Below are 22,183 nucleotides of genomic sequence, written 5' to 3'. Positions count from 1 at the left end.
ACGGATTACCAAGGAAAACTGTTCCAGTATGGAGATGATTAAAAATAACCTTTTAATTCATGCTGAGGATACAGGCCTGCATGTCCAAATGCTCCTAATTGAATTCACCTGCCTCTACTGTGCATCTCCATGGAAATGTGCAAGTTTTATGGAAAACACATGACTATGTTTATAAAACATTTAGCTACAATTCTAAAACCAGGGCTTGTAATGCCCTTTTTGGAGGCTAGCTTCCTAGCCTGTTTTGTGGTAAGTCTAAAGCAACACAGGTCAATTTCAAATGTGGCCTAATCAGTTTGACTGCATTAAATTTGAACGTAATTAATACAACTTATTTACAAGCCCGTCTTTGGAAACTGCAACATAATAATTTTAGTTTACAATGTAATTAAATCAGCACTGGTTTAAAAAAGGAATATCATGGAAACAAGAAGGCGGATTCCGAAACACCTATAAATTGCACTTCCTGTATCAAATTTCACTGTGATATGGAAACACTAAAGCAATAAATGCCCACATAATTGTGTCTTTCTTGTTTTTCCAGAAATACCTGAATGTGTATTTTTAAAAATCTTTATATCTTCTTAGAAGAAGTCACAGAACGAGACAGGAAGACAAAAGAAGAGAGAGAGAAATAGAGGCAAAGAGAATGACAGGTCAAACCTGGGCCCGAGCTCATCCTCACAGCGCCAGGTGAACTCTCCAAAACTTTCATAGCGCTGGTTGTAGTGATACAGCACACGGTGCAGTGTTGGTGAGCCAAGATCCATCAGTGTGTTGTAGGCTGTTTGTTGCTCTTTCCCACTCGTATAGCCATTGAACAGGTTGTAGATTTTGTCTGCTATTTCTAAGAGAACAGACACAGAGAACATTCTAGACAAACTCTCATGCTGAATGCAAGAGTCAGATGAGCTATAGTTTCTAGCTCATTTTATTTGTTTTATTTGTTCGTAGAACTCACTATATGAGATACAGCTGTTTCATGGGCTGAACTGGCCTTTGCTAAGGCACGCAGTGAACTGTTGCGCTAAGCTTTTGTAGCTACCGAAAATGACTGCTGATGCCAGGTACTGTCTGATAAGGTCACACATGCCTGAGTGAAGTCTGATGCATAAGCGGAACCTACAACATAGGCTGTGGCATTAAAGACATGCAGCATTATAACATTAGCCTGTAAACCTCAGGTCAGTATCAGATTTTGTCATTAGACCTACTGCATGTAATAGCATTGATATGTTTAAATTACCCTGTGCTTTCACATCATCAACTGCGGGACAGGGCGTTTTGATGGTAACCTCACTGGGGCTGGACCGCCGGCCTGTGTTGTCCACTGCCCATAGTCTGAACCTGTGACAAGACATGGAACAGATTCAACTCGGTTGTTTAATAATCATACTTCATTAATAATAATACTTGTACAGTACATATCCTCTACAGCACACCAGAACAATATACTGCACGATATGTAGTTGCTTAATTGACACTGAGATATTGGCCTTTTTTAATATTAATACTGAAGAAGGATACAATACTTAAATGAGCCTCTAACCAGTCACTTTTATAGTTGTTTTTTTTTGCTTTATTGTGTGCTGTGAGCATTCCAACCTATTACAGATGTTTTAGATGATGCAGGTTGGCACTAGGCCACTATCTGAATAACTGCCTCCAAAAAAAATAACTGTGCTGAGATCAGGACATGTCCATCTTCATAATGAATAGTTAAAAACAAATAAAGCAAACTATCTATTAACCCTCATCTATTAATTAAAAAAGAAAGGTGTACAAGCATAAGCAACAAGGTATACAGTTAAGGTACATTTAGAAAATTGCCCATCATTCCATGTCTTTGAGGAGATCAGAGATGACACCGTTTGGCCAATAAATCATTCCAGTGTGTGAATTATGTAATCACTCAGTACCCATAGTATCACTTAGACCAGTGGTTGAGGCGCTGCTGTTGGGTGTGCAGAAGTGTAACCTTGCACTTGTGGTTCTGATTCAGGCTTCGCTAGAGATCTGACACAGCAGATCAGACCAGTGCAATTAGTGAGGCTTCTCCCACAGGAAGCAGGGCCGGTTGTTAACATTAAGTTGAATTATATCCCCATCTAGTGGATGACAACATAAACAACTACCATCTGTGATGTCACCACAGAGGGACATTTCAAAGGTGCAGATGGGACAGTGTGCCTGAGGTATGTTGTGCAGAAACATATACACCACTGGAAGTGTGTACCACACTGATTGCTGTTTAAATTACCACTGATGGAAGGTCCTTAGGATTTATTGTAAAGATCAATAATATTGGACTTCTAGCATTTAAATGTGAGCGTAGCATAAACAACACGTTTACTGAGTCCCTTTCTGTACATATTCTGTAGGGAAGACATTTGTTTCATCATAAGCAGACAATGAACTTAAACATCTTGCCTTTTTTAGCTTAGCGTATTTGTGTCTCTCCCATTCAATAAGAATCAGAATGAGCTGTACAAACTTGCATCCATCTGTTTACTTTTAGTGTCTGTTTGTATGTGTGCCTGTGTTTGCATTGAGGTGTAGGAAAGAACTCATATGAGGGCCATCATGATAAACTAACCTTTACTGTAATACCTGTAAAACTAACCTTTACTGTAATCCATACAGTCATTCCAGACACACCTTTACTAAGCTACTTTCAGTGAAGATACTTCTTCTATCCTACCTTACTATGTCATCTAAGGCTGACCGCTAGAGGCTTACATCCTGTGATTTATAGCAGACCCTTGTCCTTATGTTTGTTTAAGCAAATACTCTTCCTCTGTAATGTGGCAATTATTAAGCTAGAGGCAGAAAACAACATGCTTTCATATTTACTGTTTCCTCATATGTTGTATCTATCACTCTTGCTGCATCATGTTGGTTTTGATAGCAACTCTGACAGACCCTCTCCCTCCACACAAAAAAGTCACACTCTTTCATGTGCCCATTCACTTCTGCCTTCAGAAACACATTGGTCTTTCAATTTCTGTTTCTGCTATCACCATTACATGCTCCCTTTTAAGCCATTCCAAAGTATGAACCACTTCCCTAGCTGTCCAAAAAGTTCCCCTTGCCTGAAGATGCACAGTGTGTAAAATGTAACCAGTGGAGTCCAAGAAAAACAACACTCCTCACAAAAGGATGCAAATGTCATGCATGTGGGCTTGCAAACACCTTGGACTGTCATGTTGCTATGTTCTGCAGGCATAGGCCCATCAGACCCCATCCTTTACAGACGTGTTCAGGAGATGATGTGAGGCTGATGTCACCGCCATATACCAAACAGAGGAAGAAGGATCCTTTGAGGGGGGACAGATGTGTGTGTGAACTACCGATTTTTGGGTAAATGACTGGCAGGAGGTCGTCCATAATTTTAAGTGCAAATAATTTTCAAGTTCTCACGTTTTCTTGGTCTCGGGGAAAAGATAATGCTCTAGAAACACGAAGATATTCAAGAGTGCAGTTACACTTTAATTTGTTTGAAGCTTTCACATCCAATAGTGCACTTCGCCAAGAGTGAGCTCAGATGCATATGGAGCAAACAAATCCCTATGCTGTGCCAATAACAGCACTAACACATTTAAGGTACAGAGGTTCAGATTTTTGCAATAACATTAGCAAAGACAAAGGAAGAGCTATGAACGGTTAATGAATGTAGAAAATGGCACTCCTTGGGGAACTGACAGATTCACAGCACTGATTGAAATTACAGAACTTACTTATTTACAAACATTTCACTAAAAGACACATTTTCAGTGTCCAGCTTGTCTTTAGTACCAAGCAAGTTGGCATACTAACAGAAAAATAAGGCTTATGAGCTGCAAGTAATCACTGGACGAAGCAAGCATACAAACTTCCACTGGACATTGCACTGGGCTTCATTGGTAAGGGGAGTCTGTTTATTTGTTCAGTTTTTACATTTGAACTGATATGAACCTGCATTTCTGCATACAGTGACGAGCAAAAAATATTAGGACAGTAGGGTAATATGGGTTATTTTGTTACATACTTCTTGTGGTTGTGTAGGGCTGGTTGTGGTCACTGAAGTCTGCATTAGGGCTGTTGTTTTAGTATAAAAGATACAAAACTAGATGAAAACAATATAATTAACTATTATGGAAACAAACAGTTCTGAATATGAAATTAAAGCCAATTCCAACAGCAGAAAAAACATCCAAAGAAATGAAAGTCCCACAGTGTGCGGGGAAAGTGTGAGTATTCATCATTCACAGAAGACTTCAAGAGAAATGAAACAGAGGTTGCACTATAAGATGCAAATCTCTCATCAGCACCAAAAACTGATGGGCCAGGCTGGAATATGCACACATGTACAAAGATGAGCCCCAAGAGTTCTGAATGATAGAGCATTTCAAACCTACTTTTAAGGTTTATGGGAGTTATTGCATGTAAAGGATTTAGGACCAAGTCCTAGCTTCATTTTGCTTTAGGTTTGTGTGTTCCAATAATTATGTTCAGCAGAAAGTAATATACTAAAAACAACAAATTATATTTTCCTAAATGGTGGATGTTGTATGAAAATAAAAGCTGTCATTCTGCACTTCAGTCTTATGCTCATCTTTTGATCTGCAATACACATTTTATGAAAATAGCTAATTTCTTATCAATGTCCCAATATTTTTACTTTATACTGTTTACTGGTTACTGGTCTAACATCTCATCATAAGTTAGAAGCACTTCTCAAGTTGAGGTGTATTAGAGCAGTAAAAATATTAAAATGTGTAGGGAAGGGCAACCCTAGGATCATGGTTGAGAACCACTGCTTTAAATGATGTGAACAGAAACAGCACTTACATGTACGTTGTGTCAGGCTCAAGGCAGCGTATGATCATGGCAATGGAAGTAAAGGGATCAGGGACGTCCCCCAGCATTACGCATGGAGACTTGGCACCAGACAAGATGTCATCTACAAAGCTCAGCATAGTCTCTGAAAAGACAGTAAACAGTGGTTAAGCTTAATCCGCACAGTTATGTTGATGCAAGCAAGTAAAACAGTACAAAGATGCATAGTTTTCAGTACACAATGTTTACAGTTGCAGTTTGTTAATTGTCAAGTATGACTAATGGTGCATGCACAAGGCCACACAGCTTACAGTATGCTGTTTGTTTGTAGCCCAGGGAAGACACATGGTTCGGTAAGTGTGGTGAGTAATATTCATTTTTAATGTCTTGCTGACAAAAAAATCTACCCGCACACTCCCTTAACAGTTCAATAAGTGTGCTCACAAAAACAAAGACAGTGCATGGATTTCCCTATCCCTGAAAAAGACAAGATGACTCATAGCTTCATCAAACTTTGAAATCTGGCGCTGTCAAAACAAGCGTTTTCCCCTCTTTACCCCTGCATTAATATAAGGAAGGAACATGCAGGAAGCTTCCAGGAACGGAGACTTTGTGGCTCAGGTATTTGGACAACACAACTATGGGTCATTCTTTTTTTTAGTTTCGTGCAAGGTAAACTCCTCAAAACAGGCTGTGAATGTCCCATATAAAGAGTCCATACAGGAATTTGCTGTGCGGCTGATGGGCCCTGCCTAGTCTTATTAGGAAGTCGGGGGGAGGCTGTTTGCCCAGCTGCCTGGCATGCGTCACGAGACTACAGAGGTTGGTGTACTGGTGTGCCTTTCATAGCAGAGGAAAACCCTCCTGCAGACTGGGGGGACCTTTAAAAAGGTAGAGGCCTCTTCCAGTCTGGCCTCCCAGAGGCCTCCGGCTTGAAAAGAGCCCCGGGTTCAAAGGCTACTGAAAACAGAAAGCCGGTTGCCAGGATAAATGCGGGAGAGGAAAAAGACGAGTATGTGTGTACCAGCTGTCACCAAGCACATATTTACAGTACTGGTGCGCTCTTGACCCTGCAGCACGCGGCAAAGGGGCACATGGCCTGATACTAATGAAAAGTGGCACTGTGAGGGACTGTAGCACTTTGGGATTAATTAGGTTTATTAGTACATGGTCTCATTCATAAACATGCACTAATCTCACCCAGGAAGAAAGATGATCACTCTGCAAAAGTGCATTTTTATATTTTTTTTGCTTAAGGTCTTTATGACACAGCACTTATTTATTTTGCAAGGTAATGCACCACTCTTTTAGCCTTTGTAGAGAATGAATGTCTTGACAGCTTTTTTAATGAGCTGTTAATGTCTGTAATAAACTCCAAATGCATACTAAATTTAAACAGTCATCAGCCCTTGTGACACTGTCAGAGTCTTTGCAGGGCAAACAGAGAGAAAAAGAGATATTTGCTAGAAAAAGTGGTTCGTTCATGACAACGAAGATTTCACATTTTCTGCAAACAATGGAGACTATTTGGTTTAGCTCCAACATGATTAGCACTTACACGCTAGGGCAGCTGCTAAATGTCCAATGAAAGCAGCAGGCCTATGACCGCCCATCTAAAACTTGTTTCACTCTGTAGAAGTCTTGGTAAACAAACCTTGAAAACCTTGACATTCAACAACATCATTCATTCAACTATTTGATTTAGGAAGCTTGTTTCAGTACCCTTACAGCACAGTTTATTTACAGGGTCAACAATCAACAAAGCACACAGCAAAACCTATTATACTAACTTACAATAAGTTATTATATAACTTATTGCATTACTTATTATAAAATGAGAACAGAAAGATGCCATGAATAATTAATGACATTATCAAGTGGCTTCCTGACAGGCCATAACTTAATTTGTTTGCTAATATTAGTTAATGGCAAGTGTACATTTAGGGGCAGTAATCAGGATTTTAGCCACGCATTAAATATTGCTTAAGGGCTGAGTAAGGTTAGTCAACAGCATGAGCTCAGCTCAGCTCTCTGCAGTAACCCAGCTGCAGGGCAACAAAAGGCTCCAGTAAAACGTCTCCTCACTGAACCCAGGCAGGAGTGTGGTGTGATGAATTCTTCTAAAGCGTGAGCAATCCTCTCCCAAGCTTCAAACACAACCGCAGTCTGCAGCACCTTGAACCCCTTTGACAAACGATGAAATAAAAATAATAACAGAATGAAGGAGAAAAGAGGTGTTATCAAGATACTCTTTGCTTGAAAAGTTAATTTATCAAAGTTTCCCCCTGTTTGGGATGTATTGCCTGCGGCTTCCAATGATCAATTCTATAAGAACAATCTCTTTATAAATCTAACGGTCAGTCTCAAAAAGTTTACATGTACAACAGGAATCTGGCAAATGTAGGTGGATTTATGGGCTTGACCAGATTCCAACCATAGAGCTCAGCCCCATTTTTTACTGGGAAATACTTTGAATGGCATAATGATACCAGGGTGTCTGGCTGCCCTCTGCAAATCTACACTTATGTGAGCTTCGAACCGAACCCCTTCTGATTCTCATCATAGCTTTGAGCCACTGCGGATTTTCATCTGCAGTTAACTCTTTATTGATCAGTTTTCATTTGTTTTTGCTCTCACAATACGATTCCAAGTGGGATGTTTGCAGCAGGGATGTTCCCAAAATATCCCCATCACAATAAGAAATTAAATCTGTATTCAAAACAGCAATTTTTGAGATACAATTTTTTTTATCATTATCATTAAAACTGTAATCACTTATGCGACCCATCATTTTTTCCTCTCATGTCTTATCACATCCCTAAATTACTAAAGTACTTGCCATTATGTAATCCTTGGCATTGCTATTCCAGTAAAGGGGGACTGAACTTCAAAGTCGCATCTGCTATGTGGCAAATAAAAAGTCTCAGGTTTGGACCACCAACTCACTGAACATCTGATGCAGTCTTGTTTTTCTGTATTCTATTTCTAAAGTCCTCGCAATGACATTTACACTGGTTGACGGTGGCATCCTCCAAATCGACTTCACCCACTGATTCCAGACATGACCATTACATGGTGCTTTAGAGTGAGTACATAACACCATCTAGGGTTTAACGCAAAGCCGCTGTTTTAATGCCACGGCCAATGATAATATTGGCTGTGGCATTAAAATTACTCATGGTGTACCACAATGCATCCAGCTAGTGAATGAACCCAGACAGTCTTCAATAATTATAGTCTTGATTCAGTAAAAGCTTACTCTGAAACTGTTTGGAGCCAGACTGATATGGAAACATGTAAAGGGTACTAAACTGGCCTTCTTGCATCCATGTAATTGCTTGACTTATTAGAAGAAAATGACTAATTTGTATTGATGTGTAATATGAATTCAATATTCATCACATTACATTAGGACAATACAAATCATATTGACACCTACAATTGTACTGCTAACAATATCTTACCTCTGCAGAACCCCCCAACCCCCCCCCCCCCCCCCCCCCCCCCCCCACCCAACATTATTGTATAGTGAAAAACCTCACTGAACACTCTAAACACAGACAGAGGGTGAGGTCAGGTTACACAATGCAAAACGACATAACACAATACAAAGCCACTTCCTGTTTCACACTAATTGTACAGTCATATAGTTGAAGATGGACTGTGTCAGGCATCCTCCAAATTTACCTCCACCCACTGATTCCAGACATGACCATTACATAGTGCTTTAGAGTGAGTACAAAACATCATCTGGAGTTCAAGGCAAAGCCCCAGTTTTAATGCCACAGCCAATGATAATATTACATTATCATTTGATTACATTATTATCTGATTATTGCTGTTACCTTCAACTCAAAAGCCTCCTTAAAAGCCTGATGCAGTGTACAAATTCTTGGACTGGGATGGAACTATAAGTGTCTACAAATTAAACATTTAATGACAAAATATTTTGTGGCCAAGACTGTGCAGTGAGATATGATATTCTGCAAAATATTCCTTATTCACACAAATCCCAGATGCCATATGAATTTCCATCAAAGTTGAGAGAACATCAGCTCTCTCTATACTAGCCATCTCTCCTGGTATTTTTCTGTCTTTAACTGTTTGTGATTAACATTTGTGAGAGAGACAAACATTACAAGACAGAGAAAATTAGGAAAAAGAAAACACAACAACAAAGATAGCTAACAGAGAAGACGTTGTGCCTTCCATGGACACACACATAGACATTCTTTGCTTCTTAAACAGGTACACATTTCATCCTGAACTCCAAATTCCAAACACATCACAGGAGCACCTCCTTGTCCAAAGTACTGGGAATTTTACCAGTTCCATTAAAGCAGCAACTCTGTGGTACCAGCAGGTTTGGCAGGACTAATAAGACTCAACAAATAACATCTGGCCCTCCTTGTCTACTTTGATGAACAAAAGGCAAAAGATGGATTACAACAGTTTGTAGAGTATCAATTTTTGGCACTCCTTCACAAAAAATGATTAACAGACTTGATCTCCCACATGGAAAGTATATTCTTTTTCAGGGGAAAAGAGGATATAAAACGCTAATTGTAGCTGAGGAAAGGGGCGGTGGAGTGTCAGCCCTAAGCTGATCTTACTTGGATGGGAACTGAGGGAACATCAATCTGCATTCACTTTCGTGCAAAGAGCATTTGATACGGATGCTACATTTGCCATCTACGTCATAGTGTTGGTAGGCAGTCAACTTCATATCAGCTTTGATTAGCTTTGATTAGGCTGTGATAAATGCTCTTTCCTGAAAGTTAGCTTGAACTTAATAGTTGACACAGAAGCACAGGTGATAGCACTTAGTCCTCACAAGATCTAAAAGTGAACGAGATGCCCAGGAAACTGACTTACCAACCTCACGTGGACAAGCACATGTAAGGAAAGCAACTTGAGTGAAAATAATTAAATAAAAACAACATGTAGCTCTCCTTTTGTGATTTGTTGTTAAAATTAGTTAAAAATTCGTTAAAATTCAAGCCATGTAAAAGCTGAACTGTTGAAATACTGTAAACAGTCCTAGTGTCCATGCATAAAACTCTTGGTCAAAAAATCTGACACCACACACAATGTTTGATCTAAGTAATTTTATGAAGTTTATACTTTTTATTCTAGGTCAATGATTCATGAGCCTTTCAACAACTTTGCTTGCTACAAAAAGCTTGAGGAATGCTAGCTAAATTCCTTCAAAATATTTTCTTGGTGAGGAATCATGTATTAAATAAAAGCTCTTTTAATGATGAATGGGTGGTGATATAGCTGGTAGGCTGGTAGCTAGCCCAAGAACCATATGTGCTTGAGGTTGCTGGCCAAATGGGCAATTGCTGTCTGGGTCACACTGAAAAGCCAGGAAACACAAAACTGACCAGGCTATAATATGAAGGCAAGCTCCCATATCAAAGCCCAGTCCACAGCCAGACACACTTCATTTTCACTCGTTAAATTTACAGATCACTAACTGTAATTCATAACACTGTCTACCTCAATAAAGATCTCATGGCACTCGCTTCCACTGATGAATGGAGACAATTGTTTTCACAGAATTCAAGGAACACCATGCCCAGGTGTGGAGGCCTCATGGGTGTGCATGTGCGTGTACGGTATGCCGTTCCTTCTCCTTCCTGGATATTATGTCTGAACTCTGCTTTGAATCTGCTCACACATGCTCATTGTGCATGACTACAGATACACACACGCTCACACACACACAAGAGTGGATGTTTTAGTATAACAGAGGGCTGTGCCAATTTTGGCTATGCACCTGCCCTTGCTCCAACACCTGACCCAAGTAGCAGACACTGAGTGAGATCATCCATCTGGCAAGGAGCCCAGCAGAGAAATTCCTCAGCAGTGGAGCTATGAGTTCCACCGTTTCAGGCAACCCCCTACCTCTCCCACCCATCCACATTAAACTCCCTTTTCCAGAAGCCCTGCTCTTGCCTGCCACCTCCCGCATGGGTCGTGCCATTTTATGAGGGAAACAAGGCACCCGTTGATGTGGGTAATCTGTTTACGGCTTGGGTGTCATGTCCCAGTGACCCCTGGGTAATCCCATATGTTAGTGGGTGATCAAAGGCCTGATGTGGGGCTGGCAGGGAGAGCTGTTTGTTTTCACAGCATGTCTGGCCTGGCTGGGAGACTGAAAGCAGACTTCCCATTCACACGGCCCCACATCTGCACGAAGACAGAGGGAGCGCTATGATGTCATGTTGTGTGCCTGAATCCTATTAAACGCTAGATTAGCACATAAACAATAGCCATCAAAGATGTCCAAGCCTACACACCTCAAATGTGATACTAATTCCATCTTTATCAATTTTGCAACAAGGTCTAAGTGGTATGACTGCTTCCACTCCAGGGTTGTGTTGACTCCAAAGCCCAGTCAGAGTCTTTTACAAATTTGTGCATGTATTTGCAATGCCATGTGGTCCTATTAGCCCAAGCCTATCAAGAAAATCCCAAGTAAACACAAACAGCATTATGTAATGAGCTGAAGTGTGGTTCAGAGACTCTTTGATACAGAACTGTGCTGATTTTCACAACTGCAACAGACTGAAAGACACCCTCGTACAAGCAGAGTGAATCTCTGGAGAATCCCTCATATGGATCTCACAAATGTACAGAAACAGGGTAAGCTTTAATAATCTTGTGGATCTTGTGTTTACAAGCTTGTAAAGACGTTGTTCAGAGCTGTTGGGTCTTGCACTCCTGTATTGGGTCTTATACTCAATGTGAAAGGCATAACAGAGGAATTATAAAGAACAGAATAGCACACTTATGCCTACAAATAAATAATAAACACTTACAAGCCACTGGCTTCAAGCACAGCAGAGCTAGTACAATAGCACCTTCATTCATCACGTTTCACAACCCCACATTTGGGATTGATATACTGTGATGTTCTTTTTTCTTTTTTTAACAGATTTGACACATCTGAAGTCCAACTTGGATGGGGCGAACTATAATACGGAGAGGGAGGTAAAAGAAATATGCCTCTAAAGTCAATAAGACAGATAGACAAAAGGCAAAGGAGGCATCCAGGCCAGATAAGAAAGCCAAAAGGCCGTATGGTTCAAAGAGACCACAGGCTAAGCCTGCTCACTGTATTCAGGAAAAGTGTTGTGTGAGAGCCGGGCCTTCCACAAAGGTACAGCAGTGTCCTGTTGCTATAAGATGAAAACTGAAGTCTCACGTGCTGCAGCCGTTTATAATATGAACGAGACATCAATACATTCAGTCAAAACAAAGCACATTTGGTAGTCAATCAGTATATCAATAAGTCAAATGTTAAGGAAACTTACCACAAACAAAGCATGGAGATGAACACTTACAGATCAATATCCAATTATCACAGCTGTTTCAGTGGCTATGTCCATGTAGCTCGGCATTCTGCAAATGTAATCGCTTGTAGAAACTTCAGAATGTCTGCACACTGAGTACGTGGCACAGTCAGAAAAAGGGTGTTGGCAGCGAAAAGAAAATCCTTGGACACTCATCTGAAGGTTATTTAACACATGAACATTTCAACGTGGCCCTGATGGCCTGAGCTGGTACCCTAAATCAGTATCACAGAGCCTCTGCTCTTCCAGCCTTATTTATTTATTTATTATTATTTTTTTTTTACGTCTCCCATGTGAAGCTAGGAACAGATCTCATATATATATATATATACATATATACACACACACACACACAAAACAAACTAAAAGTGATGTCTAAAACTTTTTTCATTTTTTCATTTTCAACACACATGCAAAATAAAGATCCTCAATGACTGTTAACCTGTGAAGGTAGGTAAATATAAATATAAAATTATTCAAATGTAAATGTAAAATTCTTTCAATAATAAGTTTTAAAATACTTAGTCTGACAAAAGTACACCGATTTTAAAATGTTACACATGTTAAAACATTACTGTGTTACAGTAATGTGATAGTAATTTGGTAACTTCAACTGGAAACTTTTACTAAAATCAATTTCATATAAACAAAATCATACAAGTTTATGTTTCATTATTTAACCAGGCATTATGTTCATGAAAAGAGCCCAGCTTTACAACTGATCTTGGATGCATTTAAAATCATACTTAAAACAATTATCACAGTCCAGCAAACTGAACAGTCATTTCTGACTAGAAGAGCGTGGTTAGAAGAAGCAGTTCTGATGGGCTGCCCATATAGACTCAAGAGGTATTGAAGATCCATGTGGAATGCAGGTGTGTGTGTGTGTATGTGGATGTGGTAAGATTCTGGCAGAGTCAAAAGAACATGTCCATGGAGCCTCAGCAGGCAGTTGACATAACGTGGTTGAGCTGTCAACCTCTCAGACTAGCCATCGATCATTTGGGTGAGGAAAAGATTTGGGCTGTAGTTGTGATGAGGCCTCTTGGAGCCTCCTCTAAGTAAATAGCAGCACTTCAGAAGTTTAGGGCTAGGGAATCCCAATCTAGTCTCTTTATTTATTATCATTTATATAAAAAGATGTGTTGGAGAAAAAAAGCTCCTGTCCAGTCTGGTTTCACCCCTGTCCCTTTTGCATGTCGCATGCTCAGTAGAAACAGAGCACAGAGTGAAGTTTATTCTTTCGTTTCTGTGGCAGAGTGAATGAATGAAGCGAGGTCTTTATGCTCTATTTACACATCATTTCAGTAGTTTTTAAGAACAAATTTTAAGGTAAGCATTTACCAAAAATGTCTGTTTAGATCTCAACACTTTATGCTGCTGCACTGATATGAGCATGAACCGTGAGACAGTGTTTTAGGGCCACTGTTAATAAAAATAAAAACAGTAGACTTTGAGAATAAAGTCACAATATTTTGAGTAGAATTACACCATTAAATCAACATTAATACCAGGAAAGGTTACAATATTGTGGCCAAAGGCTTTGCAAAGGGAAGACACCTCCTCGTGTGAAATGAGGGGTGTTGAGTTGGTGGAGTTATACTTTCATATCAATTTCATCCATAAAGAAATACTCAGTCTCCCTGTCTCTCCTGCACATCAGCCTTTTATTAGTATAAGAAACGGCTGAAACAACAGGGCAGGAAACTTTATTTATTTATTTAGAATAAAGAGCCAGATGGACTCAGGAAACTGTCTATCTGTTTTATTGAAGGAGGTTCGCAGGCAGTGTTGTGTACATGGCTTTCAGTGGCTACATCTTTGTGCCATTCAAAGAAGTCATGTAGTTAAACAGACAGTGAGTATGATGATCAAAATGATCGATCTACAAGTAATAAGAGTGTGTGGAACTCCCGCACGCTAGTACAGCAACCAAGACCCCAACATGTTATGGCAGTCCTGATACAGTTAGCCCACTTTTTTCCTTGAAATATTATGACTTTATTTTCGTAATAGTACAATTTTTCTCTAAATATTACAACATTATTCTCTAAGTCTATTTTTATTTTTATTAACAGTGGCTTCAAAACAAAGTGCGTGCTGTACCCTGATTGGTGTGTTTTTCTCATGCTTTTTTCATTTTGACTTTTTTTTTTTTAATTTTATGTTTTTATACACATTTAAGCCAGAAGGAATTTTGCATAATGTAGTGGAGTAAAAAGTAAATTCTTCAGTAAAGTGCAAATATATGAAAAAAACTACTTAAGTACAGTCGCACATTACATTTACTACAGTTACTGTCCAACACTGGTGTAGTGTAGTGTAGAGCATGTTTTGGATGACAGGGCAAAAATTTAAGAAAAAAATCTAAACAAAACAAAAATAACAATGAGAGACAGCTATCTTAACCACAGCTAACCGCACTGTCAATAAAGTTTCATTTTCCACTTCAACCTGTTAACTGTCACCTAATTTTTGCCTGAAACATCAAAAAAAAGAAAAAGAAGCACTGTTCCCCCATACTTTGGGTTACAGACATGACCTTGGGCTCATTTAAAAGAAAACACTCTGAATTACTGACACAGTCAAACAGAGGCTAGAATTGAGTTTATTATCACCTTCATAGATCTCTAAACTGACTCTTACTGTGGGGACAGTTGTGGGTTGGAGGTTGGCAAACCAGCCTTGGGGAGCTAGGGAACCAGACTGGAAGGTCAGTGGTTCGATCGCCTCAGCTGACAGTGTGTGACTGAAGTGCCCTTGAGCAAGGCACCTAACCACCAATTACCCCCGGGGCACTATGGATAGGGCTGCCCACTGCTCCGGGCAGGGGTGTGTGTATGTTCACTAGTGTGCATGTATTTGGGTCTTTCACTGCAAGGATGGGTTAAATGTGGAGGTCTAATTCTACTGAGTACAAAACACAGTAGGCTAATGGTTCTGAATTCTGTGTTATGAAGATAACAAGTTTTGAATTATGATGTCTCTTTGGATAGTTGCAAAGTTGCAATGTTGCAAATGAGATCCTGAGATGTCAAGCTTTGTGAGAGTATAATGAATCACTGTATTTTTGGAAGATTTGATGAATAAAAAATTAATTGTAAAATGTATTAACATTCGGAAGTGCTTTCTTACAAGTGTACTGGTACCGGTACACTTGTAAGAAATTTAGATTATTTGTTTCATTTCTGAAAAGCATGTCTCACTGCTGCAAGCGGATGATGTCTGAATGTGTGTTTAAGGTACCTCAGTGAGAGTGATGTAAACAGAAAAAGGGATTATGAGAATGTGCTACAGCCAAAACTCAATTCATTAAAACAGACCTGGCTTGGTTCCCATACTGATCCTTAATCAAGACATCCATACCATGGACATTTTAACCTCAGCATGGGACTCTGGTGGCCTGGGTCTGCCCAGCAGGGCTGCTGTGGTCTCTGGCTAGACTGGATCTGACATCAGTTTAACTCATTTCAACACTTTTTGGTTGTGGGTATTCATTGGCTAAAGCTTCCAGCTAAGACATGTTCAGCCAGCCATGGCAGAGTCCTGCTGAGATCGACTACCACTGTGTCACTACACCCTCTTAGGCTGTGATAAATTAATGTCAGGATTGAGATATGTCCACCCTGATGGGTTTTAGATGAGTGCTAGAGTAGCATCATGTGAATTGGTATTTTTTGTCTCTACAGTCACGGAGTGCATTTCACTTTTACACCACTATCGTAAATACAAATAGCCCTTTGAGAAATAGCCCCTCATGGACAGCAGTAACTTATTTCTTTGCATGCTAGTCTAAAACAGGACTGCAGTCAAATTAACTTTGGAAAACTACATAACTCTGTGAGACAGGGATGATACAGGTAGGGTAACATCCTACATCTGTCTTTCATAAAAAAAACATTGGCAAGAATGTGCACTCTACAGTTTGATTTTTATTGTTTTCCCTTCAGCTGTGAGACTGTCTTGCATCCTGTCATCTCTTTTAGCTCTTGCTAATGAGCAAAAGCCAGCCTGAGATTTACTCTTGTCCAGATTTACTCTTGTCCAAAAATGACCAAAACATCTGCCAGAAAGCATCGGTACTGAGAAATGGTCTGTGGTCCCCACCTGCAGAACCATTCCTTTATTGAGTGTGTCTTGCTAATCGCCAATAATTTCCACCTGTTGTCTATTCCATTTGCACAACAGCATGTGAAATTGATTGTCAAACAGTGTTGCTTTCTAAGTGGAAAGTTTGATTTACTTGGAGTTATATTGTGTTGTTTAAGTGTTCCCTTTATTTTTTTGAGCAGTGTATATTATGTAATGCTTTGCTACCCTAAGACACAAGTGCCTGTATGTGAGTTTGTTGCCAAGGACACATTCTTAAGGAAGTGGCTGACAAGGCAGAGATAGCGTGGCTTTACCACTAACTAGGTGCTGTGTCTGATGGTAGCCAGGTCCAGAAACAATGAAAATATATTTCTCGCTTGCTGAGGAGAAAATACCTTATATAGAAGACAAAGAGTCTTCATCAGCATCCAACATTACACTTGTTAGTTGTATTAGCTAACTAACTTACCTACAGCCTCTATTACTCATTCAACATAAAAACCGACCAATGTCACTTGGCAGTTTTCGAATAACAAAATTTGTCCTTCTTTTTGTTCAACACTAATGCTGTAAATAGGTAAGCCTACCAGCTCACACTATTTTAGGCAATAGACACTTTTTTTACAATTTGATATGTCTGCTTTAAAGGGAAACAATGTCAGTGACACCTCTGAGAACATATTTTGCTGAAAAGACACAACGACAACTCATTTGTTATAAGAGTTATAAGTGGGGTGAACAAATTACATACACATTTGATGGTGTACTAAGTGTTAAAAGCATGTTTACAATTTTCTGTGAAATAGCATACTTCGTGGCCATTTGAGTGTACATTAAATTAATGCAAGGGTGGTTTGTGACTTCAGCACAGCACTGTAAATGCTTAAAAAAATGTAAAATTCAGAAAAATCATACAAAACAAAAATACCTAGACTCTAACCATAGACTTTAGATGTTATAATATAGTCTTTCACTGATGTTCAGCACAATCTAGTGGTCATAGCAAATAAATACAAGGGAACATACTCAGTGCATTATCATCAGAGCAGTGGATATATGCTGCTGAAGAGCACAGTAGCTCAAAGATTTTGCTCATTAAAGTATAGAAAAAAGAAGGAAAAGAACTTGCACAGCACATGATTTACCTGTTTCAACTTTGGTATGATCAGTTCTCTCTGTTACTTTCTCCTGACTGATGAGATAGTCAACAATGCGAACTCCAATAGGCGGTTCTGCGTGACTCCATTCCACAATCACCAATGAGCTGCTGGGCTCATATAAGTGAGACAGTTTGAGCCTGAACAGAGAAGAAATAATTATAGATTTTCCAGACTCTGATCAATGTGGTAGTATAAAAATTGATATAAACACACTCTTCAAATATAATCACAGATTTAAATAAAATCAGAACTGTAACTGAACACACAAACCCAATGCACACTGAATATTGCATTTGTGAAGGAAAACGGCCTGGTGGTTTTTCTGCTTGCTCCCCATATTCTAGCAGAAGATCTTTTATGGACAATCAAATTATATAGGCCTCAAGATCAAGTTCATAATTAACTATATATCTAATACACTATATGTACAACAGTAGTACTTAAACTTAGCCAAGTCCTTGCTATATTATATGTTAAACACATCAAGCCTCTTTATTACATTAGAAGGGTTTGTACGCCTTACATGGGCTGGGTCAGTGGGGCACAAGTTGGCAGTCCATCAGCGCCAAAGGCACTGGAGTCACAGCGACACCAGTCATCAATGACATCGCCTTTCCCTGAGCACCACAGCATGCTCATCATGGCCTCCTGCAGAGCCTGCAAAAGCCATAAAAAGTACATGATGATGGTGAGGAACCCTGACCCTGCTTTTTATATTACATTAGTAGTAAAGTTAGGCCTGAGGCGATGTATTCTGATATTGTCAACGATTGACAAGTAGCCCAATGATAATGCTTAAAAGGCATGTTGGGAAACTGATATAACTAGAGAGAACTATTTTACCATTAAACAGATGGTCAAAGTGTTTGGAAATTAGGGCTCATGTTTATTTAAATGTGTGGATGCATGTAATGCTAGCTTTTTGTATCCCCCTGCTCTCCCCCTGAAGGTTTCCTCTGCATTGTATATTATACATATTTTACATGTTACATTTATTATTTGTATATTCTGAAAAAATCTGGTCTTGGTCTCATTACAGTCTCTGCCTTTCCAGGTCTTGCACTTGCCTCAACTACAAGAAGTGTTGGTCTTGATTTGAACTCTGATCAAGTGATCTTGACAACACTAATAAATACTATATGGTTATAAACATTTATCAGAATGCACAAACCCTTTATTTAAACTTCCCTTATATTAAGCATTCTAGTGGTGATAGCAAATAAATACAGGGATGCATAATATTGAGAGCATGAACATCACCATGATCAGATTTCTAAAATAATATTGCAATCCAAAGCAATAGCAGCTCTAGCAGTGTTCTCCAAGTAGATATTGCAAACTTATATGCAACCCAGTTAAAAGGAGACAAAAATAGGTGCTGTGATTAGCATGAGCATTAGTTACATAATTAACACAGGTAATCATAGTCATAAAAATAGCGACTGTGTTTCTTTAAGATAATACTGTTTTTTGCTGTGTATAACAATATTCAAGACCAGAAAAAGTTCATGAATTGATTGAATTTTACAATATGTATTATTTTATTTTTGTACAGCTGTTGGTTTGAGCACCTTAACAGCTCTCAGTAGAGGTCGCAGTTCTCTAATTGTAGAGGCTCTAGGGCAGGAACATCATCATTTTTTTTAAAATTGATTATGATATTGTAAAATTGACATGTTACTATTTGTTCAAATGTGCATGTCCATGTTTTTGTGCTCTAAGATCAGGAGTAAGGGTAGAAGTTCTGCAGAGCAGTATTAAGTAACATCAATATCCAAGTAAGTAATATCAGTATCCAATGTTGTTAAGAATACAATTACTCCACTGCTCTACAGCCTATTGCTATATACCCCTCTTGGTCAAGCACTGGCACTGTGCATGGTGGTTTTAAGCACATGTGCAGCTGCTACAGAACATCCCATTGTATTGGCAATGCTTTTATATGGAGGTTATACAAGCTGAGTATGTGTGAAATTGATTGAACAACAGTTTCAAAATAAGATTTAGACCAATTTCAGAAAGCCTGTAAACAACCAGCATAACTGCATAAGCTGCATAACAACAAGTAGTTAATTGGATGTCTGCCCATTATCTTCTAGTATTCATTTATTTTTTACTTTGTTACAGTTTTCCTCCAGTTCCTCAAGTAATTTATTTTTGCAAATCTCAGGAAAAACAAACATTGTACATTTAATTAATTGTGATGTCATATATTTGTCATATCACCTATCATTAATTCTGACATACAGACCTGGTAGGTTTCATTGTTGTTGACAAGCTCATAAATGGGTGCAGCTTTGGTGACCTGGAGCAGCACAGGCTCTGCAGGCCGCGGGGGCCCAGGGCTCATGTGGCAGAGGTGGCAGGAGACCGGGCACTGGCCCTGGCTGCTGCAGTCCATGCGCACCCCCGCCGCCATGCGCTTGGCCCCCGAGTCCAGCAGGCTGGCGATGTAGGCTGGGTAGGTGAGGGTCCGCTGCTCTTTGTCCCGCTCCTCTGACTCATCCGATGGAGAGTTGCCTGCAACGGAGAGAGATGATTTAGGACTGAACAACTAAGGACATTTTGCATCATTAACACTGATGGTGTGCTTCATAGCTTGAGGCACATGACATGCCAGGATTTCTGAGGTGTAATCATGTGTATTTTGAATTATATGTATTTAATCACATGAGACCATTTGTCAACATCAGACTAGCCTGAACACTGTAAAAGTGTATGCTAATGGTTTATCTTGAAATCAGCTTCTGTTGAAAGTCAAGGCAAGCCAGTTATGGCTAGAGGACATGTATTTCACCGGAGCTTGCAAATGACTACTGAATATGTAGTCTGGGTCTCTATAGGCTGTTGAATACCTTTAAAACATTCAAAACTGTAAAGACACATGATTTATGTAAAACGCAATGAACAGTCTCTGATCTTTTTTCACCTCGATCCACCCCCAAAAGAGTTTGAAAGACCAGTTAGCATACTTAGCTGAGCCCAACAGCTATGTAAGCAATTTAAGAGCTTAACAGCCAATTAGGGAATAGCACACAATAGCTGTGCAAGCCTTAACAGTGATAAAAAAGATGCAAAGTTATGGGTCTGAGTGATAAGAGTATACCACAACCTACTGTTCCCTCAACCTGTCAAAGAGTTTACCTTACTCTCCTTGTCTGGAAACTGGGGAGAGATAAAAAAAAGCAAAAGTTCCACACTCCAGTTCCCCAAGCATTGTGCTCCATAAATGAGCAGAGCCAACCAAAGCCATGCCTGGCAGGCCATCCATCCTTCTGCATGCACTCAGAGAGAGAGAGAGAGAGAGAGAGAGAATGCCATGTCCTCCAGCCTGAAATCCTTCCTCTGACAAGCTTTTTTAATTAAACTCGCTTAATTTGGGGAAAATTGGAGTGGGAGCACTTTTGTTATTCATTGCTTATGCGCGGCTCAACCCGAAGGAACCAGACTTGGGACTGCCATTCACAGCCAGACCTCACTAGTTAGGAAGTAATGCATGTTTTGGAAAAGATAAAATAAAAATGTTTTAAATAAAGAAATATTGCTGCCAGCAGCTTGTTTCTATCAAACTGACTTGAAAATTATTACTGATAACTGCCACATTTGAAAATTATTACTGATAACTGCCACATTGCTTACATTATCAAATATTTCAAAGGGTTCAAACATTTGTTGCATAAAATCGTTAAGACAGAAATGTGCATAGTGTGACATTAGAGCCTGCAGTAGTGACGGAGGGGTTGGGTGTATGTGAGTAGCATCTGATCTGAAGGCAGAGAATGCCATGTTGGGCCTCTGTTACCTCTGGGGTTTTCTGTGGGTTTGTGCGAGACATGTGCCTCTTTATGGAGCAACACGTGTTTGATTAATCACGGAGGCAAATGAGGCAAATGAGGAGCTTCGCCATAAGCCAAACTGTCTGCTCTGTTTTACCACTTAATCACAAGACACTGAGAAGAGAGACTGAAGCTTTAAGAGGGAAAAACTTAACAAAATGCAAAATAAGGAAGGATTTGGCTGGGTTAGCAATCAGAATGTTGTAGTCATTAGGAAAAGCCAAATGTTCAACATATTTCATTAAATTAGATCTCAGATGTAGATTAAGCATGCATTACTGATATTAGCTGAGCTTGTGCTTTAATTAGACACAGAAATGGAAAAGTGGGGTGAGTAAGACCAAGAATGAGAGAGAGAGAGAGAGAGAGAGACAGAGAGAGAGAGAGAGAGAAAATAGCATGAGAGAGCGCAACAGTGAGGAAGTGCCACAAACACCCTAGAGCGTGCCAATTTGCTTTGACACATTTTCTCTGCAGCTCTGAATTCTGACAGCAATAAAACAGGCAGAATCCACTGAAGGTTACATTAAACTAGGGAAGCTGAGGAAAACAGCCCTTTAGATTAGCCTCTTATTTGCATGAGGAAGCAGGGCAAAATTTGATGTTTTAACGCACCTCTCAGTGACAAGAAAACCTTTTGATATTCGCAGTTGTTTTTGAGGGATTTGTATATGCCACTGCTTGCCAATTATTAGATGTTACAGAGGTGACGAATCTCAAAATCCTCTGCATTTGCCAAGCAGCTTACAGGCAGCTCAGTAAATGAAGTGTTAATTTACTCAGTAGACTCCAGATGGCGCTGTAAGTCTGTAAGAGACTCAGGCGCTCAGCCTCTGTAAAATGAAGCAGAAGGCGTAGATCACCAAACAAAATCGTATTACTCTGGCTGCACAGATTGGAAAAATACAGTCTCCAG

The 22,183-nt window shown here is 39.5% G+C and overlaps 1 protein-coding gene across 5 annotated transcripts in view; it reads right to left on the bottom strand.

Annotated features, from left to right (window-relative positions):
• Nucleotides 1-22,183, bottom strand: part of astn1 (astrotactin 1) — a 246,924-nt gene that overhangs the window by 4,592 nt on the left and 220,149 nt on the right. For all 5 annotated transcript variants that reach the window (XM_017718434.2, XM_037545381.1, XM_017718431.2 and 2 more), the window contains 6 exons: nucleotides 19,683-19,951; nucleotides 17,955-18,088; nucleotides 17,417-17,568; nucleotides 4,831-4,963; nucleotides 1,247-1,347; nucleotides 664-847 (listed from right to left, as the gene is read on the bottom strand). In XM_017718434.2, coding sequence (XP_017573923.1) covers nucleotides 664-847; nucleotides 1,247-1,347; nucleotides 4,831-4,963; nucleotides 17,417-17,568; nucleotides 17,955-18,088; nucleotides 19,683-19,951 — 973 coding nt within the window. The remainder of the gene's footprint in view (nucleotides 1-663; nucleotides 848-1,246; nucleotides 1,348-4,830; nucleotides 4,964-17,416; nucleotides 17,569-17,954; nucleotides 18,089-19,682; nucleotides 19,952-22,183) is intronic.

The sequence above is a fragment of the Pygocentrus nattereri genome, chromosome 2 (assembly GCF_015220715.1).
Source record: "Pygocentrus nattereri isolate fPygNat1 chromosome 2, fPygNat1.pri, whole genome shotgun sequence".
Classification (NCBI taxonomy): domain Eukaryota; kingdom Metazoa; phylum Chordata; class Actinopteri; order Characiformes; family Serrasalmidae; genus Pygocentrus; species Pygocentrus nattereri.
Note: the sequence above shows the minus strand (reverse complement) of the source record. Positions and strands in the feature narration are given on the sequence as shown.